At 39.5% G+C, this 27,070-nt stretch overlaps 1 protein-coding gene across 1 annotated transcript in view; it reads right to left on the reverse strand.

Moving 5' to 3' along the window:
• Positions 1–27,070, reverse strand: part of LRP1B (LDL receptor related protein 1B) — a 1,292,938-nt gene that overhangs the window by 272,663 nt on the left and 993,205 nt on the right. Inside the window, exons 44-50 of the mRNA XM_074967293.1 lie at positions 23,953–24,145; positions 23,283–23,408; positions 15,753–15,881; positions 12,111–12,230; positions 6,173–6,286; positions 5,762–5,911; positions 469–591 (exon numbers count right to left, since the gene is read on the reverse strand). Coding sequence (XP_074823394.1) covers positions 469–591; positions 5,762–5,911; positions 6,173–6,286; positions 12,111–12,230; positions 15,753–15,881; positions 23,283–23,408; positions 23,953–24,145 — 955 coding nt within the window. The remainder of the gene's footprint in view (positions 1–468; positions 592–5,761; positions 5,912–6,172; positions 6,287–12,110; positions 12,231–15,752; positions 15,882–23,282; positions 23,409–23,952; positions 24,146–27,070) is intronic.

Genomic DNA, 27,070 nt, shown 5'->3' on the forward strand with positions numbered 1-27,070 from the left:
GTAAAAGCCTTCTCCTTCTACCTTGATTTGGGCAGAAAATTGCACCATTTACCAAGTTACGACTATTTATTTCCCCTTTTCATTACCATGGCAGCAGCAAGCAAGTTTGTGTTTGGATTTACCACTATCTTTAGGCCAAGCTGAGGGGAGTCTGGGTATTGCCATCGTCTCTCTCTACAAAGGTTGGACCTGAGAAGTTTCATGACAGACATATTCCCTAAAAGTTTCCCAGTACTATCTATAGAATAAAGATTACTGATTTGCAGTAGAAAATTTTAAAGTATTGAATGCATTACATTTTTCTCTACATTTCTGTCTGGATTTCAAAGAGTTCATTAATAAAAAATCATTGAAATAAAATGTTAGATAAAGAATGAATACTTTTATATAAAAATATGAATTATAAATCTTCTTTTGCACATGCATATCAATGGTTTTAGTAGCTAGAACAAGATAAAATGCTCTTACCACAATGCAATTCATCAACTCCATCCTCACAATCTTTTTGTCCATCACACAGCCATGTGTTCAGAATACATCTTCCACTAGGACATCCAAAATAATTTTCTTCACATTTGGGTTTGTTTCGAACTGTGATAAAATAAAGAATGTAATGTAAAATGGTATCTACTGGGTATGATTAGGAAACTAATACAATTCCACTGAATTTCTCAAAACTAATGGAAAAGGTTACTTTTTTTCCCAATTACCCCCGAGAGTGGCCTCTTTTTCAATGAATTTTTGATATTTTTAAAATTTATTTTTGTGAAAATATAGTTCTCTGAAAGGAGACAGATTGCTAGCTCAGGAAACTGAACTATTCTATACAGAGAACTAGTAGCAGTGCATGTTTCCCCACACTTCCCCAGCAATGTACCTCAACTTGACCGACAAGGATATAGGGATATGGGGGTAGTTCAATCTACAGGTCAGATGCTGAGCTGACATAAATCAGCATAAGTCCATTGATGTCAATGGTGACATGCTCAACAGAAATATGTTTATGTATACAATCTGGCCCTCCAGTTCTATCCTCAACTATCTGCGGTGATCAATAGGATTGCCAAATTATGGTAGCATTATCTGTGAAATTCACTGGAATCTGAACTGACACCATGAAATCATTTCAGATAGGCCACTACACAGCTTTCAGATGGTTACTTTTGAAATCAATGTGAAGTTTGCCATTCACTCATCAGTGGAGCCTTGGTCGCTGTTGACCTTGGTTCGATCTGGTTTTCTTTATTTATTTTTGGGTGGGGATGGGATATATACATTCATATTTTACTTCAGTAAAGTGGGATGTTCTACAGAAGGAAAGATGAAAGTATGCATATTTAATGAGTGAATTCCTGACACAGATGCAAATACAAATATATTGACTGACACAGTCAATTCCAAAATCTCAAGCAAGTTTTCTCCCACTGAAAATAAAATTGGATTACACTCAATTTCAGATTAACTGCAGAGGTTCAAGATCACTCAGGTTCAATGCTACCTTGGTTTTCTACTTCCTCCTTTAGAAACTCCTGTTTTCACATGCCAGGATTATCTTTGTTGGTATCTTCTGTATTGATAAAAAATGGTGAAATCCTGACCCTACTGAAGTCATTGGGATTTCTGATACAGTCTTCAATGGGTCCACAATTTCACCCAGTGAGTCCAATCCTTAAAACATTGACTACCAAATGAAGGACCCAATTCAGTAAAGCATCCCTATTCAGAATAGCACTTAAGCACATACTTAAAGTGGTAGTAAAGATTTATAACATGGAACTCATTATTAAGCTTGTGTTTAACATTTATTGCACTTGTGAACAGGGATGGATTAAGCACGAGCTAAAGTGTTGGGCCGCAGTGTTTACTTCTGTGAATAGTTCCATTAATAAACGTTACGCTTCGCAGTAAATTTTTGTGGGACTGGGTCTAATGTTTGTTAAGAAGGAACATGAACTATTTAACCATAAAAACAAAACAAAAAAACCAACCAAACACACAAACACAAAGCCTAGTGATCTCAGCACAACATTAATTAAAAAGGAGAGAGAAAAAAATGTCAGCTAGACCATGAAGAAAGCCATGTTAACTTTTCCAACTGTATCAAAGAGATAGAGGGAGACAAACAAAATATCAGCAAAACAAAAGCTTCTTTCAGAATGATCTATCTAGATATTTATATTCCACTAATCACTGTAGCATCTGAGTGACAAATAGAATTTGACTTTGTACAGCACTTTTAAAATGAAGGTAACCCAAATGACTTCCTAATTAGTAGTGAGAAATGGTAGTACTAGGATCATGAGGAAAATGAGGCAATTAGCATGAGTTCAGAAGAAATTCTCACATTAACATTGCCCTCTTACACATGAGGTTTGCCCATCACTACTACCACTACCAATTAAAAAAGAGCGGTTCAGACAGTAACTTCATATAAACATTTAAAATGTTGAATACTTATCTAAAGTTTATCCACATTTGGACATTTTGGATTTTTTTTAAATACTCTGTTAAGTTTTCATAAATCCAAGATGGGGCCCCATCATCCCTTCTTTTCTGAAATAAGAACGTATTTAGAATAGAACACCTTCCCTTGGTATTGAGGTGGAACTGTTCCTAGTGCTCTGAGAGATATAAATAAGAGGACTTCTTGGTGTAATAATTCCTCATGAGATGGGTCCCTGAAGAGGAGCAAAGCAGAAGAGGCTGGGAGTAGGCTCAGTATACAATTGGATAGACTATCTCATCAAAATCATGTTAGCACTCACTGGTCTTAGGTACGGAGTTCCATACATATGTGAAAAAAAAAACATTAATCCATTTCCAAAAAGAAGGGAGGTTGCTTCTAGACTCTTGGGAGTGGGTTTGCATCTCTTATCTGTCCTGCCAAAATGAGTGTTTTGACCTAGGAGCGAACTGTGATGTATGGGAAGTTGATGAAGATGGTGTTTTCTTATGAAAGTTTTGCCTCTTTCTGAAAGGTTAGGATAGTCTCTGGTGCCAAGAGCGTGTAGGAGAAAAAGGTCTCTGCAGTGTATGAACTCGTTATCTGATATGTTTCCTTTTAGGGGCTGTAGGGTCTGAAGTGTGGCCTAAGAAATCTTCAGTGTATGAAGGGCATCATCTGTTTTGAGCTAAAAAAGCCCAGCCCTTTAAAAGTCAAGTCCTCCACCATGAACTGAATCTTCAATGGGAAGACAGAACCCTGAACCCATAAGGATCTTCTCATCACCACTGCCATAACCATTCATCATGGTGCAGTGTTTGCCACATCTAGGGCAGCTTGTAGGCTGGTCCTGGCCAGCATTTGGCCCTTGGTCACCAAAGAGGAAGATTCTTCCCTCAACACAGGAGGGAGTTTGTCTATGAATGTCAAGAACTTCTTATAATTTAAAAAATGCTATTTGGCCAGCAGAGCTTGATAAGTCACAATTCTATATTGCAAACTACCTGACAAGTATGATTTTCTGCCAGATAAATTCCATCTTTTAGGCTCATATTACTTTGGTGTACTCTTATTTGGTTGTCTTGACTTTTTAATAACAGCTGTCACCACAAAGGAAATGGCATCAGATATGAGTAAAATAATAATCGCCCCCTGCCAGGAGCACAGGGGCTTTTTTTTTTTTTTTTGCGCCTGCCTTCCAGGACATATGAGTTGCTGTGACTAGAGTCTGCCAAAGCACTCTTGCAGGGTCCATAACAGCCTTGTTGATTGGAAGGTTATTTTATCTGCAGAAGAAGACTGAAAGGCGTCAATCAGTTTTTGAATAGATTCCTGAATCTCCTCAAGGGCAAGTTGCAAAGAGTCTGATACCCTCTTAAGATGGTCTTGAAACTCTTTAAAGGCATCAAACTGTGGCCTACTAGGAGTGATCACAGCCTCATCTGGTGCTGATGAGGATTTCTCGTGGGGGCCAAGGAATCAGCAGAGTGAGATGGGATCTCTTTGTCTAGGTCCTCAGACTGAGGAGACGCCTGAGTAGATTGTTACTCAAGAGCAGCACTGTAAGTCTGTTGGTGCAGCTGAAGAAACTGGCATTGAAGGCCCATGAACCGGTGTGGACATAAAAATGCTCAGTACCATGGGTAAAGATGGAGCCAGAACTACAGCAATCAAACTAGTGGAAAGTATTGGAGATTCTGATTCTTGTACACTTGGAGATTCCCTGTTGCTTTTTATGCTATCGGCACAGTATTGTGCAGCACAGCAAACAGCAGAGTGTGGGTGCAGAATGATGGCATTGACAATACCAGAGTCATCAGTACTGGTGATGCCAGAGCACAAGATTGGAGCCTAATGGTACTGAGGAAGTAATTCAGGAAGTTGACAGTACCAAACTCCATGATGTGGAGGGAACTTGAGATGATGCATTACACGTTGGGACTTTTGTGTGCTGCTTCATTGCTGCAAATTCAATACCAAGATGGAATCAAGCTTCAGCAGTAGCCTTACGGGGCCACAAGGACTCTCTTGAGGTAGACTGGTGTGGGGAAGCTCTTCTTTTCTTAGAGGAGACCTTAGCTGAGGATCTGCCTCTCCGCGTCATGTACCTTCTTTGCATAACATCATTTTCAGTCTGCCTCAACTTCAGGGCTGAAGACGAAGCTGACAGAGCCTGAGATGATGTAGACCCCATTCTGCCTGGAGTACTTTTAGATACCAACAGGTCATATACAGACGAGTCAAAGGACCCATGGTCTAAAGCCAGTCTCATCAACCCATCCATTAAAAATATTTGGAGGCGAGCCTGCCTGGATTTTCAAGTCCTTTGTGTAAAGGACTTACATAACTTACATTTACCGGGGATGTGCAACTCCCCCATACAAAATAAACTTTCCTTATGCCTGTCATTAACGGCCATAGTGTCCTGACATTAGTGACAATATTCATAACCAGGGGACTGAGATGTAGTACCTGGAAGAAAATAATAAGGATTCTCCTGGTAAAATGGAAACCTACCCTGAAAACACTATATGTCTGGTGCCAAGTAGCAAACTAACTACAACTGGGGATTAGGATAATATCTACAAGGAATGAAAAGAGACAGCTAGCTGTACGTTCTAATGGACAGAGAGCAGCTCCATGTCAAAGCCAGAGGCAGTGAGAAGAACTAAGTGGCAAGTGGCCTGCTCCACCCTTTTATGCCCTAGATGAAGGGCATGAGTATACTCAAGGTATGTGCATGGCCCCAACAGACAATGCTAGCCAAAAGTCTCTGGTCTCTGACATGTGCACCAAAAGTAGAATATGTATACAGAAAAGCAATCAAAGGAGAACAAGATTAATATAATCGCCAAAACAATAAACAGATAACTCTTAAAGTGGAACAACTCTCCTCAAAGCTTTGTACTAAGTACTTCAATCAAACACCCATGAAAGCAGAGGGAAAAAAAATCAAGCAACACATGCAATTGACTATTAAAAGTTACTCATAGGCTTTGGGCAATTTTGCTGAAGCTTGACACTTTAGACATTTTGATGATTAAAGTTCCAATTAAATAAAAATAATTAATGACAGACATACAATGGGGAAAAATACAGCCAAAGACAATTCGGTTTTCTTCAGAGGAACCTCAGCATTAATTAGTGATAATTTGCATACCCCCTTAACACAGATAACATGGGTGAAGGAGGCAACTTCTTCTGAATATCTTTACTTGTACATTAAACACATAGTACTGAATGGATACATATTTTTCATAGTTTCTCTATATCTCTAGTACAGATATAAATTATTATTATTTTTCTTTTCACAATTACCTGGGCATTTTAATTCATCTGTATAATCTCCACAGTCGTTAGATCCATCACATATCCATTCTGGTAGTATACAAAGTGAAGTAGAATTACAACTAATAAACTCTGTAGATTTTACTCCAAGCTTATAGAAATAAGTGCAGTCTGTGTTATCTGGAAAGAGAAAATAAAATACTACACAATCAAACCTATATATTTATCGACCGATCAATCGATCAATGTCTTGATACGCTTTGCAACATGGGTTCCCAGACTTGGCTATATTTTTTACGGGCTATTCAGCTTTCCTGAACATATTAGTATCCAAGATAACAGTTAACACATATAAGAGTTAATTGCAGATCAAATGTGGATAACATTTTAGCACTTTAAAGAGAGACAGAGACAAATGTGACAGAAAACTGAATTTCTTACTGCAATTCTTTTCATCTGAAGCATCTGCACAATCAATGACCTGGTTGCATTGTGCTGATTTTGCAATGCAAATCCCTTCTGCACAGAGAAATTCTGTTGAAGCGCATGTTGAATCTACAAAGTATATAGTAACAAAGATAAACAGTTACATACAGTTTGCATTGCTTTGAAAGTTTATAAATAAACCACTCTTTTAAATTAACCATGCTTTTAAAGAAAGGTTAAAACATGTATCACAAGTAATACCTTTATGTGAAAAGGCCTTAGAAAGAGATTTTTTTATTTCTTACACATATATTATCACAAGAGTTGAGAGTTCATAACATTTGCTGGAAAAGAAAGAACAGGTGCATCAAGCTGTTTTGTGCATTTAATGTACCAAAGTAAGATTTTCATTCAAAATGCACATTGTGATTACAAATGCTCCACTATGAGATGGCCTTCAACATGACAGTTTCTTCAGTACTATAGCTTTTGACATTTTAATATTATAATTAATTACAAAGATAAGCTAAAGCTGCATAAACCCTAAAATAGTCACAATACTTAATATAAAAATCATAATACTTTGCATTTCTTATAAGCACCTTTCATGTGAAGATCTTGAGCACTTCATAAACATTTACTTATTACAATATTTTAGTGAGGTATGTAAATACAACTATTATTATTTCCATGTTTCAGAAGGGTAAACCCATCAGTTAAGTGACCTGTCCAAGTCACAGATGGGGCAGGGGAGAAAAGAAAGAGAGGCACTGTACCAACATTTCAAGTACGTCTAAGAAGGAATAACGACACTTCAAGAAAACACCCATGGCTGGCCTGTGTCAGCTGACTGGGGCTTGTGGGGTTCGGCTTTTGGGACTATAAAATTGCAGTGCAGATGTTTGGGCTTAGGCTGGAGCCTGTGCTCTGGAACCCTCAGACCCAAGCCCGAATGTCTACAATTGTATAGCCCCACAGACCAGACCCCATAAGCCCAAGTCAGCTGATACAGACCAGGCGTGGGTGTTTTATTACAGTGCACATATTCCTATAGTGTAAGAGTGCAGGAGGAGGTGGGCACTCCACCTACAACCCACCAGGGTAGGTAGATTTCATCAACAAAAGGTTAGGAACCATACGTTAATTTCTACAAAAATTCATTATAACACATAACTCCAAAGTAGGAGTAACATCTGTTTCCAGCACATCTAGGACTCAGGCAAGTGTTGAGTAATGACAGTAAGATGTTATTTGCCTGTTCACTTCACCTTCTACTTGCTGAGGCTACAGAGCGGAGTTTAAATCTGATTGACTGTGGCAAGACAATCTTTCCTTTTAAATATCCTGATCCTTTCTCCCTGGCAACTAAAATCTGTGTGGTCCAGGAAACCACAAAAATCTTTTCAACAACGCCTAAAACTATTTTTTAAAAGTAAAAGGATATAAACATATCAATGAAAGATCAGTTACTTCTTTTTATTTGAAGTGTATTTATCAATAGGGTGGACAACGTAGTTTGGATAATTCAAATAATAACTTCCTGAACCTTCAACAACCAAATTGTGTCTGAATTTCAAGGAAGGATGGTTAACTCTTTACTTTCTCCTCCTGCTCCCCATAATTGTTGCTGGTGGTCTTCTGTGTAGCTGGGGACTTCCTCAGTACTGACACAAGACAGGACTAAGAATCCCAGAAAACACCAAATTTTGCAGAACTGGGGCTTCATAGCTGTGCTATACAGTATTTACCTGGGAGGCTTTATGGCTCATTTACACAAAATAGTTGCACTAGTTTAACTTAAATTGGTTTATAAACCAGAGCAATTAAATCAGTGCAACTGTCTGTGGACATTATAAACTCAGTTTTTATATCATCTTAAAATCACAACTTGAGTTAAACCAATGCAACTTTGTGTGTAGACCACGCCTCAGAGACATGAAGTTCACTGTGCACAGTAGTCCAGTATCTGCATGTGTTTCTAGAGACAGGGTACAAAGCCTTCATCCTCCTAAAGTATCAATCCTTCTATAAAGAGTGTTGCTGCTACCACTGGATGGGACAGAGAAGTCTCCCCATAACAATGGTAGTGGGGTGAGAAACAGAAAGTCTGGGATAGGTAGCTCTTTAAAAGCTTAGCAATTTCAATACACTTCAGATACACATCTGAACTTTGCACCAAACCAGAATTGTGAAACTCTAGAGGTTCATTCAACATTAATAAGGAGTCTTGTCAAGAACCACAGGAAGCAGTTTTTGCATTAGATTTAATCTCTGGTGAATAAACCTCTTAGATTCATTTGGAAATATTCACTACCTTGCTGCCATTCATCCATTAAGCTTGGGATGAAGTGCAAGCCTAGAAACCAGTATTTATTATTCGAAGGAACTTCGAAGTAGATTTATTTGTGAATGAATCTTGATAGGAAAAAAAAAAGAAATGAAAAAAGAAACAGCATATTTATTTGTTACCTTTGGAAATGTCTTTAATTATTTTATTTCAGCTTGCTGTAGGTTTACTAAAATGTTTTAAAAGACTGCTCACTAAGAGATAAATCCTGCATGTACACCAAGGGCTCTTCTGCAGTAGAACAGTGTATTTCTGCATTGAGTTGGAGAGAATTTGGGAAGACCATACGAGATGCTCACTCCCCTGACACTAGAGACCAGCTCTGTCAGGGTGTCAGCATTATTCCCACTACCACAACTTCAGAGAGGGTACAAGAGGCCCATAGAAAATAATCTATTAAAAACAAACAAAAAACACCACTCCTTCAGCCTATGGGTTCCACAATCCTACTCAATTGTTACCAATGAAAGCAACACTAAACCCTGCATGTCTCACCTATATAAACAGAAGCTTTTTTTTTATTTGAACTTGATTAAGTGGTGCCTGCTACAACAAGAAGCTTTTTTGGGAGGTGGGGGGGGAATGGCCTATCTATGTCTATATATATCAGCTTAAAATCACAACTTGAGTTAAACCAATGCAACTTTGTGTGTAGGCCAAGCCTCAGAGACATGAAGTTCAATGTGCTCAGACGTTAGTCCAATATCTGCATCTGTTTCTCCTTCAGAGATCTCCTTCAAAGATCATGGATGGATGGAAGCCCTTTGATAGATGGGCTAATTCCTTCTACCCTCCTATACACCACGCACTAACAGCAATCCAGACAATGGTAGAGAGAAAAGGGTTAACGGGACAAATCTAGGGGAAGACATGAAACACTGATTTTGCTTTGTTTGGAATATTGTGTTCCTTGGTCTCAGACCCACCAACCCTATGGCTTTTTCCACAGACTATGAGATTTAAAACTTTCTAGGGCTATGAGGGGAAACCTCTTGGCCCAAGTAGAAATCCCTATGTGATTGGCTTCCTTTTCCCATTCTCTGAGCCAGAGCAGCTAATCAGAGCTGTTGCCTCGGACAGATACAGCTCTCCCTTTCAGGAGCAGACAGGAGAGTTAAAGCAGGGTAGGAGTGAGGAGAGAAGCTGTTGGGCCCATACCATTTTCACAAGATGGAGGGGTAGGCCTGCAGAGAAAGATCCCTGCAGCCTAGGTCCAGTTCTGCTCTCTCCTCCATCAAGTGAAAACTATATCAATCTGCCCTTGCATTCTCCCCTCCAAACCAGCACATTATTCATAGGAGGAGAAGGGCAAGGATAAAGCAGTGTCCACCATGAGCTACTGTTTTTTTTTCTATTCCCTCTTCCCTACCTCCTTCCAGCAGAAAAGTGTGTTAGCTCTCCTACCCTCTCCACCCTCTGCTCCTGCAAGTCCAGGCATGGGGCTCAACACACCTCATTACAGCTGCTCCTTCCCTTGACCCAAGCCTGGGAGGGACAGTTAGAAGAGACCCCTTCCATAGCTGTAACTTCCCTTAGCCTACAGGCAGGGTGCAGGGCACAGAGTGAAACACTGGCGATGGGGGCGGGGGGCGACACGGTGGAGTAGGCTCAGAGGCACCCTGCTGGAGGCCTCATGGTCTTGCCACACACTGTCCCAGGAAATGACAAGAAGAGAATCTTCCAAGCAGCCCAGAGTGATTGTGGGGAAGCAGCCAATGAGAGAGGCTGCAGGGAGCAGGCATTGAGGGTCCAGTAGGGCCATATAAAATGAGCTGCAGGAGAGAGGTCTGTGTTTCTGGCTGGCTGAAAGAGCAGCAGGACCATGGACAGCTCAATGTGGGCAGGGACTGGAGGAGCTAAGGAGTTCCTGGTTTGCTGCTGGGACTGAGCCCAGAACAGTCTGCTGGCAGGGACCAAAGAAGGAGCTTCTGGCTGACTGCTAGGACTGAGTCCAACACAGCTGCGAGCAGGAACCGGGGAGTAAAGGAGCTCCTGACTAGCTGCTGGGACTGAGTGAGGGCTGCAAGAAGACAGTGTCTCCAGGGAGGAAGCCTTGGTGGTACAGCCCCATACCTGGGCAGGGACAAGTTAAAGACCGTATACCCCAGAAGGGGTGTGTTCTGATTCACATATGGTATGTGAGACTCAGCTGGAGGGCTGAGTCACTGAAAAACTACCTGAGAAACCACCCACAGGGGTCACTAGAATTGAAAGATTGCAAACACACCCGACCAGAGGGGGGCACTCGCAAGAGATGGGTGCTGTCCTGTTACAGGGAGTTAGAAAGCAGGGAAAGAGGAGAAGCAAGAAGTCAGCATGGGAGCCACAGGAGGATGGAGGGGAGATACACAGAAAAGTATGAGGGCCCTTCCTCCATTGCTGTAGGTGAGAAGCACTGCCCCCAGTTAATCAAACCTCTGAACCCCTTACCTCCTTCCACAGAATGAACTGAGTTCTGGCCTCTCTCTCCTACAATTAATAATTTCTCCCTCTTCACTTCATTGTTTCCCCCATCCTTTTCTGAGGCACCACACTTTAGCACTCCCTTCCCCCTTCTCTGTGCCTTTCTCCTCTGCCCCATACATACACCATCCCTTCCTTCCTTCTTTCTGACTTGGCATTCATGTAAGTGATTACAAAAATATGCAAATTAATGCAAAACTAATATCTAAAAGGTTTTGCTCTGATGGTTCTGGCTTGAGATTTTGTCATAATTATACCTCTTTTGAAACATAACTCAGGATTTGTGTTGGTTATCAACTACTTTATATTCACTAACATTTGTAAAAGGACATTAAAATATTTATAGGATATGTATTTTAAAAATATTTTTTTCCAATAAGCTTTGGACAGAGCCAAACTGCAATATGGCTGGGAAGAACTGACACTGAACATGGCTAGTGCAACCAGCAACATTACCTTTTCTCTTCATCCAGCAAAGCCGCCCAGATCCAGAATAGAGAACATGACATACCCACGCCCAGTATAACAAAGATGCCACAACACACATTGCTGCACAGAAAATCACAGCCACAATTTTTCCTGGAGGTTCCCACTGCCACAAAGCCCCATCTCACAAGTATGTGGGGCTTTTAGCCACTATCTATCGAACCCTAATAATAGTCACTTAGAATATGACCAGATTAGAGGTTTTGGACATAATGTAATGAAAGTTAAGTGATTCCCAATTAGTTCAAGTAAACACAATTGTACATGCAAACCTAGACACTCTAGGATACAACCTTGGTTAAACCTAGGACTCTGCCATATGTCAATTTTTTTGGCTGGGTTTCACTCTTTTCACATCACTTCTTTTCATCTAATATAATTTATACAGGAGCCATCACTGTGGAACACCATCTGGGTCTCTTGTGAGCAGGTGGGGGAGAGAAGGAAGGAATGGATCTTCACCTACACTTACCCAGGAATATTTCACAGGTGTCAGCAAGCATTGTAATGTTTCTTCTGATCTCTCTCTCTCAGTCTAGTGCATGCACACACATTTGGTTTAGAGCCAAACCACACAAATAAAAGCAAATAAAAAGTATAATTCCAACCAAAATTACACATACATTCTAGACATAGATAGAAGCAGCTGGCATTTACCTTTACAGTCCAGTTCATCAGAGTTGTCACCACAGTCATTTGTGCCATCACACATTTTGTTGTTTGAAATACAACGGCGATTGTAACAAGGTCTAAAACCTCTCCGACAGCTTCTGTTTTCTGGTAAAGTAAATGTAATAGACATTGTATATAGAAATTTGACACAAATAATAAATAAGCACTTAATTTAAACAAACAAGCAAACATCCCAGAGACATTTCCTTCAGAAATGTTCATGGTAAGTTATAAAAAAATATGTGAAACTAATAATTTACTGTCCAACTGAAAGAAGTTGATGGACAAACACATAAACCAGTCAATTATTCTAACACCTCTACCTACAGAAAAAAAGAATTGTAAAGAAAACCTTAACTTTCAATGTTCAACATCTTGTGATGGTAAGAGTTTATTTTTTTTATTAATTTGTTTAAAACATCATTCTGTTATAAATATAACTATGTTTATGTGGAATACACAAACACTGCTGCTCACCTAGAAACTGAAAAGATGCTGAATTTGTTCAGAAGCCAATGTCCTATACACATCTTGTCAATCATAATGAAGGTAAATTAAAGTAATAGAAAACATATTACTATTTTAACGGGGCAAGGCCAGATGGCTATAGAAAAGTAGTGGGAGATAGATATATTAGCTCCAGGTAAACAAATCCCTGGTACCAGGATAAGTTAAATGGCAGCTGCTCCAGGTCAATTAAGATACCTGGGGCCAATTAAGAACTTTCCAGAAGGCAGTGAGAACGATAGGTTGATTGGGACCTCTGAAGCCAATCAGGACTGGCTGAAACTAGTTAAAAGCCTCCCAGTTAGTCAGGTGGGGGTGGATGTCAGGAGCTGTGGGGGGGAAGTTGCGCTTTTGGAGAGACTGAGCAGTACACACCATATCAGGCACAAGGAAGGAGGCCCTGAGGTAAGGGTGAAGTGGAGCTTGAGGAAGTGGGGGCTGCTGTAGGGAAGTAGCCCAGGGAATGGTACATGTCATGTTTCTAAAAGGTCAGCTACCATAGCTGATACAATTAGGGTCCCTGGGCTGGAGCCTGGAGTAGAGGGTGGGCCTGGGCTCACCCCTTCTCCCCCCAGATTAATCACTGGGGCTGGGAGACGACAGAGACTGTGCAAGGGAGGATAGCTTCTCCTCACCTCCCTTGCTGGCTTATGATGAAAATGGCTCAGTAGACTGTCACCCTTGTCTCTAGAGAGAGAAGGGTTATGTGGAGGGTCACAGTGAGCCTCTGAAGTGAGTGAAATCCGCCAGGAAATGCGGGAAACCATGGAGACAAGGACAGCTTTGTCACACTATCAAATGCTAGAACTGAAAGGGTAGCTAAACCCACCAAGTATGTTCATGCATGGAGTAAATCTATATGGATTGCAAAGAAAAACCTATGGCATCAAGACTCAGAGCTCTGTTCAACTGACTTGGGTTTGGGTTGCGGGGCTAAAAATTGCAGTGTAGACATTTCCATTGGGCCGGAGCCTGGAATATGAGACCCTCCCCCCTTGCTGGGTTTCAGAACCCAGGCTCAGCCTGAGCAGGAATGTCTACACTGCTATTTTTAGCCTCACAGCCCGAGCCCAAGTCAATTGACCCAGGCTTTGAGACTTGGCAATGTGGATTTTTCTTTGCAGAGTAGACATACTGTACCATGTTTAATTTTACACATGTGAATAGTAGAGCTTGTGAAATTTTTCAGGTGAGTAGTTTATTTGCTGAAAAAATGCAGTTTCAGATCAACCAAATCTGTTCATGAATTTGCGAAATAGTTACTACTATTTTTTTCTGGCGCAATTTACAATATGGAGGAGGAAGTCATGATGGTGACCTTAGAAATTTTAATTCAGTGGTTAGGGCACTTACCTGGTATGTAGGAGACCTAGGTCCAATTCCCCCTTCTGCCTGATCTGGAGAAGGGATTTGAACTTGGGTCTCCATGAATGCCCTAGCCATTGGGCTATGGGATATTCTGGGTTGGATTTTCCTCAATCTCTTTCCCTCAATCTCCTATTGAAGTTTTCCCACCAAGTCTAAATAATTAAAGTAATTGGAGAAGGGATGTGAGCTTGGGTCTCCCACCTCCCAGGTGAGAGCCTGAATCACCAGACTATAGTCGTTTTCACTCACTCTTCAGGCTCAATGACTATTCAAGTATTTTAGACAAAGTAGAACAATTTCAACCGAAGTGAGCAAGAGGGGAAACAGGGGAGGAATTATGATTTTCAGAGAGACAATTCATTTCCTGGTCTGCTTATGGAGTGGTACAGCTCTGCGCTGCTCCATGCTCCAGGCAGATAGAAAAGTTATCTTGTCTTAACTGTTTCCCCTTAACTATCACCAACATTTTTTTTGTATTCTGTCCGCTCACTTTCTTGTTTGCTATGTTTTTTCCAACAATCTTCCACTAAAAACAATTCTTTTAGAATTACCTCCATATCAACGTGGTGCTATAATTAATTTTGATCATGTAAAATATGCTAGGGACCTGTCAAAAAGAAGTTAAAAACACAGTGCTTATTTTCTGAGTAGCCCACAATCAAAGTTTGACAGAACACAAGTAAAGATCATAGATGGAGAAAGGGAAGAAGAATGAGAGGGAAAATATAGTATCACAAGATAACTAAACCTTGATGGCTGTTATTTTTTATCTTTTATTTTATTGTTACCTTTCTTCAACCTCATTTCTTGTAAGCAAGATGGTGAAGTGAGCTTGAGGCAAGACAGGTGACTTGATACAAAGGTTTAGGGAGGGTGTAACAAATTTAAGGGGCAGTATAGATGAAGGCATGAAGAAGTTTGCAAGATGAATCTAAAGGGATATTAAGGATGGCATTACTGATGGAGTGAAGAGGGTGAGGAGTGACACATAATGAGACCAGTACGTAGGCAGAGGCTTCATGATGTTCAGCTTTGAATGTCAAGGAGTTTTAACTTAATGTACAGAATAATGGGATGATGCAGTGGCTCAGCAAGGACTGTGACATGAGTGGGAAAGAGTATTTTGCTAACAACATTCTGGACAGACTGGAGTTGGCAAAGTGACTATCAGATATGTAGAAGGAACAGATTGTGGTAGATAAAGCTGGATATTGCAATGGTGTGGATGAGCAATTTGGCTGTTGGGACAGACAGGAAGCAACAGATTAGAAATGTGGTGGAAGAATAACAATACTTTCCTAACGTGTGGATGGAGAAGAAATGATAACCCCTTTACCCATCCAGGATGTAGATCTGCTTAACAGAAGATAACGGAGTTATCAGCTGTTACAAAGAACTGTAGTGGGGGGATTTTTGTTATACTCTACACTTATCTTCCATACTAGTGTTTTCCTATTTTCAATCACTGACAATTTTAATGCAATTGTATTTAAAAGTGAAAGATAAATCTACATTGCCAGATTAAGGCTGAGAATAAGTAGGAGAAGATTTTCAGATTTAGGTAAGTAGCTAGGTGGATTTCATTTTTGTTTTTGTTTTAAGACCAGAAATGGATGACATAACATATGTTGGGATTCAATGTACTTAATGTAAGCCAATGAATATAAAAACAATTTGAAAGAATTGAATTTAATATGAATAATGATGAAGCCAAATTAAGAAACTGAAGTGACAATGTTTGAGAACACTTACCACAATAAAATAGTTTTTCATCCGATTTGTCCTTACAATGAGCCATGCCATCACAGGTCAGTTGGTAGTCAATGCATTCACCATTTCCACATTCAAACTCAGAGTAAATGTTGCATGTGGAGTTTTTAGCTAAACACACACACAAAATACAAGTGTTAAAAAGCATTTTTAATAGTTTGCATTGCACAAGGAAATTAAGCAATATACAGTCCAAAACCAAATGACTTTGTGTTTTTGGAGACTGTGAATAGAAAGGTGTACAACTAGAATAATTGAACTTTCAGACTGGACTTGCTACCTAAACATCCCACAGCTGCTCAACTGATCTGCAGTTTCTGTGGATTTGATGAAATTGGGGATGGACTAAAGAGACAAGGCACCCAAATTCAATGGCATAGCCCAGAAAGCCAATAATGTCACACAATCATACATGGTAACCAGTGTTTGCTAAATTGAGTCTGCTGAGAAGTAAGAAGACAAAAGAAGGGCCATATTGTATATCCAAATGAAGTTCTGACCCGTGTGGTAGTAGAGGCCTAAAATAAGGGGACTAAGAGTGAAAGTTGGATACAAGGGACCCATTTCACCCATTTCCAAAGAACACTCTGCCCCAAAGTCCTGAATGCTATTCACCCACCACCCTTTTTCTCTTTTGTGGGCTGAGCAGGTTGTAGACTGTGGATATTTGGCACTAAGCTATGTGTGCAGAGGAGCTGAGTAAGAGGAAGACAAACCCAACCTCATCAAAGTCCTGGTACCAGAGTCATAACAGAATTAAATCATATGCCTGACCTGAATAATGGGAACTTACTGGGGCTAATAACCAACAGTATGAAGGGCATCATTGCCAAGAATGTTAGCAACAACTAGTGTCTGACTGAAAGTTCCCAATACCACAGTGAAGGCTTTTTTCTTTCTCTTCTCTCATAAGAAATGAAAACCTCTGCAATCTTTTCAGCAGATGGAGCCTCCATGTCTGTCTTGTGAGGCAGAAGACTGGAACTTTTGTGGACTGGCTGCTCCAAGAGGGGCCAAAAACCATATTTATTCAGTAGATAGATCCACCTGACTCTGCTGAGAGGGAATAGAGGAGGAAAAGGAACATCGGACAAAACATGCACTCATTACAATAACTCCAACTATGGATTTTCCAGTGCATCATGTCTTCTTTAGTTATGTCTACACTGGAATTTTTAATAATAGTTAAACCAGTGCTAACTAACACAATTGTAAATTCTAGAGTAGACACTACACAAACACTTGTCCCAGGACAGGCACTTTGTTGTTAGCCATTTTTAATCCTAGGTTGCATGCTTCATTTTAAAAACACAACTAACAACAAATGTTTGTGTCATGCCAGCCCTTGTATTCACCACTATATTAATTAACATTTGTTAAAACCTAACCTACAAAATTAAATGTAGACATACCCATTGAGTCTATCTTTTAGATTGTAAGCTCATTGGACATTGTAATGGGGTGAATCTGGCCCTTTGAGGCCCCCTGCTGGAAATCAGGCAGTCCTACTACACCCAACCCTAGGAAAGAGCAGGAGTGGTGGGTCCTCCAGGCTGCCTAGAGAGGCTGTGGGGAAACAGCCAATCAGAACCCAGCAAGCTCATATAAAAGGAGCTGCTGGATAGTCACTGGCTGGACCCTGGGCAGCAAGGACAGGTGCAGGAGTTGCAATACCTGGACAGAGCAGTTGTTTGCTGGAGCCAAAGGAGCAAGGAAGGTGCCCTGGTTGATAACTGGGACTCAAGCAAGACTTCAGCCCTGAGATAAGTGTGCAGCTGAAAGTGCTGGGGCTAAGAAGGGAAGTGGCCCATGGAAACACAGCAGCAAATAGCTACAGGGAAGCAGCTGGTGGCTGCTACTTATAGGGTCCCAGAGTTGGAACCCAGAGTACTGGGTGGGCTCAGGTTACCCCTCCTGCCCCCCACAGGCAGAGTGGCCTAACCCCAGAGAAGGGAGCTTAATGAAGCTCAGAGAAGGGGGCAGAAGACCCCAAAGAAGGTCAGCATTTAATTGAACTGTGTTAACACCCAAAGGGGATTAAACTGAATTGGAGAGCTGGGGTCAAGAAGGCACACTACAGAGTGAAGAATCACTAGGGAGTGACCCTGGGGCACTGCTCCTTAACAAAGCAGTACCATTGGAAGCTAGCCCAGGAGGGGCTGAGGGACAGTTTGGAAGATAGCCCATGAGGGGCTGAGGCTAATGGATCGGGACATTACAGAAGGCACCATGAGAGGCCCTGTTGGATGTGTGCCTCGGAAGGGGTCTGTTTTGGCTCAGACTGTATGTGACTCAGTTGGAGGTCCGAATCACTGAAAACCTGCTCGAGAATTTTAACTATCAACAAGGGTCATGGCAAGCAAGCACAGCGGAGAGAGTGCAGGTGCAGAGACACCTGGCAGGGGCACTCATGTGAGGTGAGTGGCCCCATCACAGACAGAGGTTGTCTTTCTTTTAGGGTATGGTACAGTAATGAGGACAGTGCTGGTGCTAACCAAATAAAAACAAATAATTTTAATTAGTTCCAGATGAGGTGAAACTAACCAAAGACTGTGATAGTTTTCCCAACGTATGGGTATGCATCTAGGCAAATTAGAGGCACTGATTTTGCTGAGGTTTCTAATTATTTTTATAACTTCTGGGTTTGGCTCAGTTTTCCTCTCTCCTTTCCCTCACAAGCCCGTCATGAAATATTCCATGATGCACATTTTAATTTCTTAATGGAAGTGTTGAAATGCTTTGTGCCTCCTGGGTATTATTAATAACTCAAGATCTCTTCAATTGAGCACAGCCAAAAACTAAAGGAAAAACACCTTTATCACTATCCACCAGATGCTGCAACTAAAATCCCCAATAATATTTTATGGCTCTACGCAAATGTTCCATCTGTAAACAAACATACTCTGCAGTGGTCAGGCAGATAATGTTCTACTTCTGCAGCTGAAGTGAAGTGATGGCCTGCAAAATCATCGCAGAAAATCAATTGTTTACACCATACAGAGTACATCTGTATCTGCCACAAATCAACTACAGAAATGTGAAGTGTGAGTTTGTTTTTAATCTGTTTACCAGAGGCAATAATGTAGTTATCATTTCAAAGGAAAACGTGTATGTATGTGTAACCTCTTGATTTCTGCTTTCTCCCACATATATTGACTTATCATTAGATTAATTAGCAACAGCAGTTAGGAGAGTATTGCAGCATTTAAAACAATAATTGCTTTTGAACTTCATTATAGCACACCTATTTTATAGGTATTGGTCTAAATGACTGAATTGTTGCTGAATGATTTTTTTTAAATCCTGGGAGGTAAAGTACAAAAAGCTTATTTTGAGGAGGGGAAGGAGTTGGGTGAAGTGGTGATAACAATATGAAGATATTACCCTAATTCATGTTTTCCTACTGCAATAGTTCTGGTTGTTTTCAATATCAGTCCCATTGTTTCATTCTAGAAGGAACAGAACTCTGTACTATAGAAGATGAACCAGTCTGATTTGAAAGAATATTTCTGTTTAGCTCCAATGTGAAGATAATTATGAAGGAAGAAGTGATGCACTGAAAACATGGATTCTGGATCAGGATAAAATCTGGACTATTCAGGATGGCAGTTTCAGTCAGAAATAACAATAAAAAAACCTTACAGGTCTATCGGACATTGAAGTTGAGAAACTCATGAGTCCTCCAAAGATTAGTTATGTGCATCTTAAAACATTTCATATACCTTCCTTCCCCCATTTCTTATTATGTAGAAATATTATTATTATTATTATTATTATTACTATTATTCTTTAGGATCCTGGGAATTACCATGCTGAATCACTCAGGGTCCACCTGGTTCTGTTCAATATCTTCATCAATGATTTAGATAATGGCATACAGGGTACACTTATAAAGTTTGTGGACAATACCAAGCGGGGAGGGGGTTGCAAGTGCTTCAGGGGGATTAAAATTCAAAATGATCTGGAGAAACTAGAGAAATGGTCTGAAGTAAACAGGATGAAATTCAATAGGGACAAATGCAAAGTACTTCCATTTAGGAAGGAACAATCAGTTGCACACATACAAATTGGGAAATGACTGCCTTGGAAGAAGTACTGTGGAAAGATCTGGGGGTCATAGTTGATCACAAGCTAAGTATGAGTCAACAGTGTAACACTGTTGCAAAAAAAGCAAACTTCATTTTGGGATGTATTAGCAGGAGTATTGTAAGCAAGACACGAAGTAATTTTTCCACTCTACTCCACTCTGATTAGGCCTCCACTGGAGTATTGTGTTCAATTCTGGGCACCACATTTCAGGAAAGATGCGGACAAACTGGAAAGTCCAGAGAAGAGCAACAAAAATGATTAAAGGTCTAGAAAGCATGACCTATGAGGGAAGATTTAAAAAAAAAAAACTGGGTTTGTTTAGTCTGGAAAAGAGGAAACTGAGAAAGGACATGATAACAGTTTCCAAGTACTGTATGTAAAAGGTTGTTACAAGGAGGAGGAAGAAAAATTGTTTTTCTTAACCTCTTAGGATAGGACAAGAAGCAATCGGCTTAATTTGCAGCAAGGGAGGTTTAGGTTGGACATTAGGAAAAACTTCCTATCAGGGTGGTTAAACACTGGAATGAATTGCCTGGGAATTAGAGATTTGGAGATTTTTAAGAGCAGGTTAGACAAACACCTGTCAGGAATGATCTAGATATTTAGTCCTGCCATGGGACTGGATTAGATGACCTCTTGAGGTCCCTTCCAGTTCTAGCATTCTAATCTAGTATCCTGTTTCTGACAGTGTTCAACACCCGATGCTTCAGTGGAAGGTGCAGGAAACACACAGTAAGCAGATGCTGTATAATCTTTCCACTTTAAAATCTCATCCTAATCCCTAATAGCTAGTGATTGGGTTAAACCCTGAAGCATCAGGATTTTATCCATTCCAAAAAAATTTTTTTTGCATAGTCTATAACTCTGGATATTCTTGTTATCCATATAAACATCCAATTTTTCTTTGAATCTAACCAAATTCTTGACTTCAGTATCTTGTGAAATAAGTTCCACAGTCTAATTATGCACCAAGTGAAAAAGTATTTCCTTTTATCAGTTTTGAATTACCTACATTTCAATGTAAATGACTGTCCCTTTGTTCTTGTGTTTTGTGTGTGGGTGGGTATGTGAGAAGGAGTAGAAGCTCCTGATCTCCCTTCTTTATATACATATATATGTCCCCTCTTATCTGTCTCGTTTCTAACGTAAACAATCCCAATATTTTCAGTCTGTCTTCACATGAGAGATTTTCCAGTGATCATTCTCATCACCGTTCTCTGAACCCCCTCTAATTCTGCAATATATTTTCTCATATGGGGTGACCAGCAGTTAACAATTTTCTAGATTGAAACATAGCGACTCATATAATGACACTACAGTATTTTTGTAAACCTAAAGTTAAGATTGCTTATTTTTCACATAACATGAGGACCTTGCATGAGGAGGCACAAGGCATACATTGAAGCTGTGCCAATTAAGGATTGTAATGCTTTTGGGACATATAAATGCCATGCCATGCTCCAGACTTAATTATATTGGGGAATTTATTGCAAACCAGCTGTATGACCCATTCTCTCTCTCTCTCTCTCTCTCTCTCTCTCTCAATTCTGAACCATAGGTCATTACCAGTACTTTTAGGGCTACACAGGACACGTGCTTCTTTACGTAGTTACTGATGTCTTAATTAACATTTTCAGGAAATACTGCAAATACAATCTCAATTGATCACTACTGGCATTGATTTCACAGCTAGACTAAAGTCTGCTGCTCAGTAAGTGTTACAGGTTTAATTAACATCTTTGTTACCACTACAAATCATCTGTACAACTCATTATATCTCAATTATATAGCCAGTTAAAAGTGATTTTGCAGAAAGGACTCCAAATCTAATGCACATTAACGGTGCATTACTTGACTTTGGATCAACTGTATCTACCCTGTTATGAAAGAAAAGTTTTAATTTCCATCCTACTACATAATTAAATACAAGCAAAAAGGACTTATGTTATTTTAAGGACCTTTTCATAATAAAATATAAAGGACCAGCTTTAAACCACAGTGTACCATGTGCATGTGCTGGGTGTGGGGGGAAAGGATGCAGAGGATGTAGGGCTGATCTGCAATAATTTATTAATACTGTATGTGACTGGTTATTGAGATAGCTACTGTATGGCTACATTGGATTACTGGAATGTTTACTGTATGCATATATTGCCTTATTTTAATAACAGGCTGTTAACAAAAAGACAACATAGTTGATCCAGATAAAATACCTCCTGTTAAACAGATCAAGCGGTTAAGGGACAACACCTGAGCTATTAGATGTAAAGCTAATTCCAGATTCTGGCTCAGAGAGACTTGAGAGGGGCTGCTAACCTGGTAACCATGACAAAGGAATCGAATTACAGTGGGGCGAGTTGGAGGATTTCTGGCTAATTCAGACATAAGGAGTGGCATGTACTCCACTCCAAATCAGGCCAGCCTTGCTTGCTGATGGGGTTGGGAGGAAGAGGGGGCAGAGGATCTCAGTACTCCATATTCTGAATGAGACTGGTCCCCGAAGCAGGGACCCAAGATGGCCCCTCTCCCAGCCTGCGCAAGACCAAGAACATTAGGGATGTGGGAGGGGTAAGGGCAAGACTATTATACTATCCACCCTCAAAATCAAATATCAGAACCAGATTAATGCAAAGGGTGCACATGCTGCATCCTTTCAGATCACTAGTCGCTACTTCTCCTCACATTCACACCAGTTCAGCACCAGGTACAATATGGCCAATAATAGCCACAACGGCTCTCCAGTGAATCTTCAACTATTTTATAAAAGATTTAGCTCTCTATCCTCTTCCTCACACAATTTTGTGTCACGGGGTGTCCAGTAGAGAACTAGAAAGATGTCTGTGGACAATGGCTTTGAAATAACTGATTTATATCACCTTTCATCCTAAAGGGTCCCAAACACAGTACAAACTTATATACAAATTTATATACAACTATATAAAAGGAATAATTTAAGCAACATCTCTGTATGTTGGAATCTGACAGCTGTTTAACAAATTATAACAACGCTACACATTTTAGGACAGGAAGTGAAGAATAGTGTACCCAACTGACAAAAAAAAAAAATCAGGGAATTGAAATAGACTATAATTAGTCAAGTTGGAATTTGGCAAGGACACTAAGGTTAACATTGTTACTCTTACAAAAGGTTGCATGGGATCTTTATTGGATAGAAATGTCAAAACTTTAGTTGTACATTCAAAAGATGTCATCTCCATTAGCACAGTTCCCTCTAAAATCATTCTGGGGCATTGCTTAAGACTGGGAGAAGAAAGACACTTACTGAAGGACTAATGTTACTTCCTACAATAAACTGTAGAGGTCTCAAATCCATGTAACGGGTTGGCCCAAACCAATTTTGTTTGTGAGATCTGATGGGACCACACCACGGGGGGGATCACTACATCGACTAATATTACTTACTCACACATCTGTTGTCATCTATCAGCATTCGATCCCCCCTACATGAACAGTTCACTCGACCATCAGGAGTCAGAAGGCATAAGTCATGACAGCCTCCATTCATTTGTGCACAGGGAGACAGTTCACCTGAAAATAAAGAACTTTTGTATTATCAAGTTAATAAAAACAGGCCATCTTCTATTAACTTTGTGATATCTGCTTCAATGCTTAGTATTATTTGAAAGATCAGACTTCAATGCAGTTCAGTCTCCTGGGTAAATGTGTTATGGGTCACTGATACATTGACAGATTTCTAATAAAAGTCTCTGTATATACCAGTTAGGTAGGAATGCCATGATGCCAGAGAAGTTACTGTATTAAATAAGATGGAGCTACTTTTAGCACAGATGTAAAACAATTAAATGAAATATCTGGAAATGACAAATATTTGCAAAGAATCTACTAAGTACTTTTCCATTCTGAATGCTAAATCCAGAAAATATACATAGTATTCCAAGAAAAATTAATTTCTTTGGAAAAGGTGTGTTCTCTATTTTTTAGTTAATATTCCACATAGTGAAAAGAAGAGGTTATGAAATGCCATAACACATAATTTGACGAAAGCTAATCTAAATTTCTGAAAGCAACTATATATAATTAAGAGCCCATTATATTTTATTTTGTAACTTACAACTGTTAGTATCATTGGCAACAGCAATGATACCCATTGGCTGATGTGGTATATCAGATCGAAGAACTTTTGTATCTCCTCCTGTATATTTATTGGAGCGAAGAATAGCTCGTCTCACCCAGTCTGACCAAAAGATATAGTCATTATATACAGCCAGGCTGAGAAAAGTGCCTGGTCCAGACTTGACAATTACCTGAAGTACAGAAATACATAAGAAAAACATTTAGATGGCAATCTAATGTAGATTTATTTACTTACTCAACCAACCTGTATTTTAATAATAACTGAGGGAAAGGAGACCAAGGCAGAGAATATTAGTAGACATTAAGGAAAGTAAAGCTAATTGGGAGACCTCAGTTAGAAGTTAGAACATATTATTTGAATAAAGGATGAGAGAGGGAGTGTTGTCTGGTGCTCTGAGTAGGGGATTAACACAAGCTCTGCACTGACTCACTGTGTGTCTTTGGACAAATCACTTATCACCCTGTACCTCAGTTTACCAGTATCATAAAGCAGGAATAATACTACTTATCTACAGTAATTTGTAAGTGTGTTGTGAGGTTTCACATATCATTTATTTATTACTTCAAACATCTTAAAATGCAATTACAGCTTTGCTTTGCATGGTGCTTTGCATGCCTATTGCATACAATAAAAACCACAGCATAAAAACATCCACCACAGCTCACATCCTCCTCAACTGCCTTATCAAAAAGGGGAAAAAATAGATTCTGCAGCATACCTGGAAGGCTAACAAATCTGAATTCTGGCTAACCAAGGTGGGGAATAAGTTTCAAAATTGAAGACTGCTCCCTGAGACCATCCTGTCAGGTGCTCCATCTCATTTATATTCAGGGAGATGCAGGCCAAGTTAATAAATGTTTGTAAAGTGTTTTGAGATTCCCAGATGAAATAGGTCATATAAATGCAACAGAATATTACTAAATTACATTCCACTGTTCAAAACTTAGAGTTATTTAAAATATGGATTGTGGTTGACTTTACAGTATATTGTCAAAGATTTTGAACAAGTGGAAATATTATTCCCACAGATATAGTTTCTATTTGTTTTCATCTCATTCCAGATGATGACTTTCCTAAAAAAATAACAGAAGGACATGGGGCACTGCTTATTTGACAACACAGACACCAGTGGAGAATATAAACAATGCAGTAAATATGAATTAAGATAATTTTATTTTCCTTATCGCTCAGAAACTCTACTAGATTAAATTCTAGCTGAAGAAGTAACCCCAAATTACATTATTTTCTTTGAGTGAACAATTATGGATTTTAAACTTTTAATGCTGCTATATGGATAAAATGGAAAAACAAATATATTATTTCAGAAAAAAAGAAAAGTAGTACTAGTGGCACCTTAGAGACTAACCAATTTATTTGAGCATAAGCTTTCGTGAGCTACAGCTCACTTCATCGGATGCATTCAGTGGGAAATACAGTGAGGAGATTTATATACACACAGAACATGAAAAAATGAGTGTTATCATACACACTGTAAGAACACTCTTCCTCTGTTAACTAACACCTCCTCTTGTCCCCTATGGTCTTAAATCCCGTACACTCTGTCTTCTCCTGTCTCCCTCCCACTTCCATTCTTGAATCTTTCTTTTCTAGCTTCCTCCTCAACCCACTCATTGTTATCTCTCTTTGCCTCTCCATTTCCAAAGTACCCTCTCTTCCCCAATCATTCCTGTTCCCCCCACCTTTTTCTTGTTTCTCCACTCATCTTCAACAGCGGTTCTCCTCAAGGCTCAGGCTAATCTTGTGTCTGAAAATGGAGATCCCTCTCCCTTGCCAGCCAACTGCAAGCATTTTGATAGAAAAATTAGTTTGGACCTGGATATATCACCTTATACAAGGGTTGAAGTTCATTTAGTCTGTTAATTTGCTTCTGTACTTCTGCTGAGCAAAGTTAAAGGCCAATCAAACTTTGTAAATGAACTCAGCTGTAGACTGATAAAACTAGAAATTGAACTGAAACTAAAACTTTTATTGAGTGGTTGATACGCCAACATGAAATCCACTAAATTACCTTTTCCCCCTCTATATTAGACACATGTTAATAGTTAACAAATTCTGCACCTAAAAAGCATAATTAGCATTTTTAACAGTTATGGGTTTTCTGTCATCAAAAATTCAACTGTTCCACATGGTCATTTAACAATACAGCACAACTTTAAAGCACTTTTTTCACATGCATATGTTTAGGAAAAAGCTTTAGAGAGAAAATTGAACTGGGAAACACGCACTTCAAAATATAAATAAATAAACAAATAAATATTGAATTTAAAAGAAGATCCCTAAAGGAACAACTATCAGAAATTTGCCAACATATAATTTCTTTAATCTAAGTAAATAATACCACCAGTATGCTAAAAGTTTTCAATAATCGTCAGACTTTCTGAGGTGGGATAGGAGAAAGCACAGACTCCAGAAGGAAGACAATGCTTTTCAGATCTTGAAAATATTTTGGAGTTCTTGACTGAACTTTTTCCAATTTTTCCACATCTTTTTTCAAGCATGGACACAAGGATGAGACACAGTGCTCCAGTAATGGTATCACTAATGCCATACCTAGAGGTAATATGATCTCCCTACTACTACACAATATTTCCATTTATACGGCTCGTTCAACCTCTAAGTTACAGCATCATACTGTTAGCTCCTGCTCAGTTGGTTGTCTATCCTGACTCATGAGTTTTCTTTGTTGTCACTGCATTCCAGGAGACAACCCCCCATCCTATTAGTATGACCTACATTCTTTGTTCTTAGATATCTGACCTTAGACTTGAATGATTAAAAACACATGTTGAAATAAGCCCTCCTTACCAAGTGATCCAGGTCAGCCCGTAAAACTAACCTCTCTCCATTGTTATTTACCACTTCAAAAAAATTTGTTTCATCTGCAAATTTTACCAGCAATGATTTTATATTTTCTTTCAGTTGCTGTTTGTTTTCCTGTGTGATCTATCAATTAACAGTTTTTAATTCACTTAATATGCGCTATCTTGATTTTGTATAGTACTATTTTTTTTATATCAGAATGCCGTTCAGGACTAAGTTAAATGCCTTAAAGAAGTCTAAGTATTATGTCAGC

Source organism: Natator depressus, chromosome 11 (genome assembly GCF_965152275.1).
Source record: "Natator depressus isolate rNatDep1 chromosome 11, rNatDep2.hap1, whole genome shotgun sequence".
Lineage (NCBI taxonomy): Eukaryota > Metazoa > Chordata > Testudines > Cheloniidae > Natator > Natator depressus.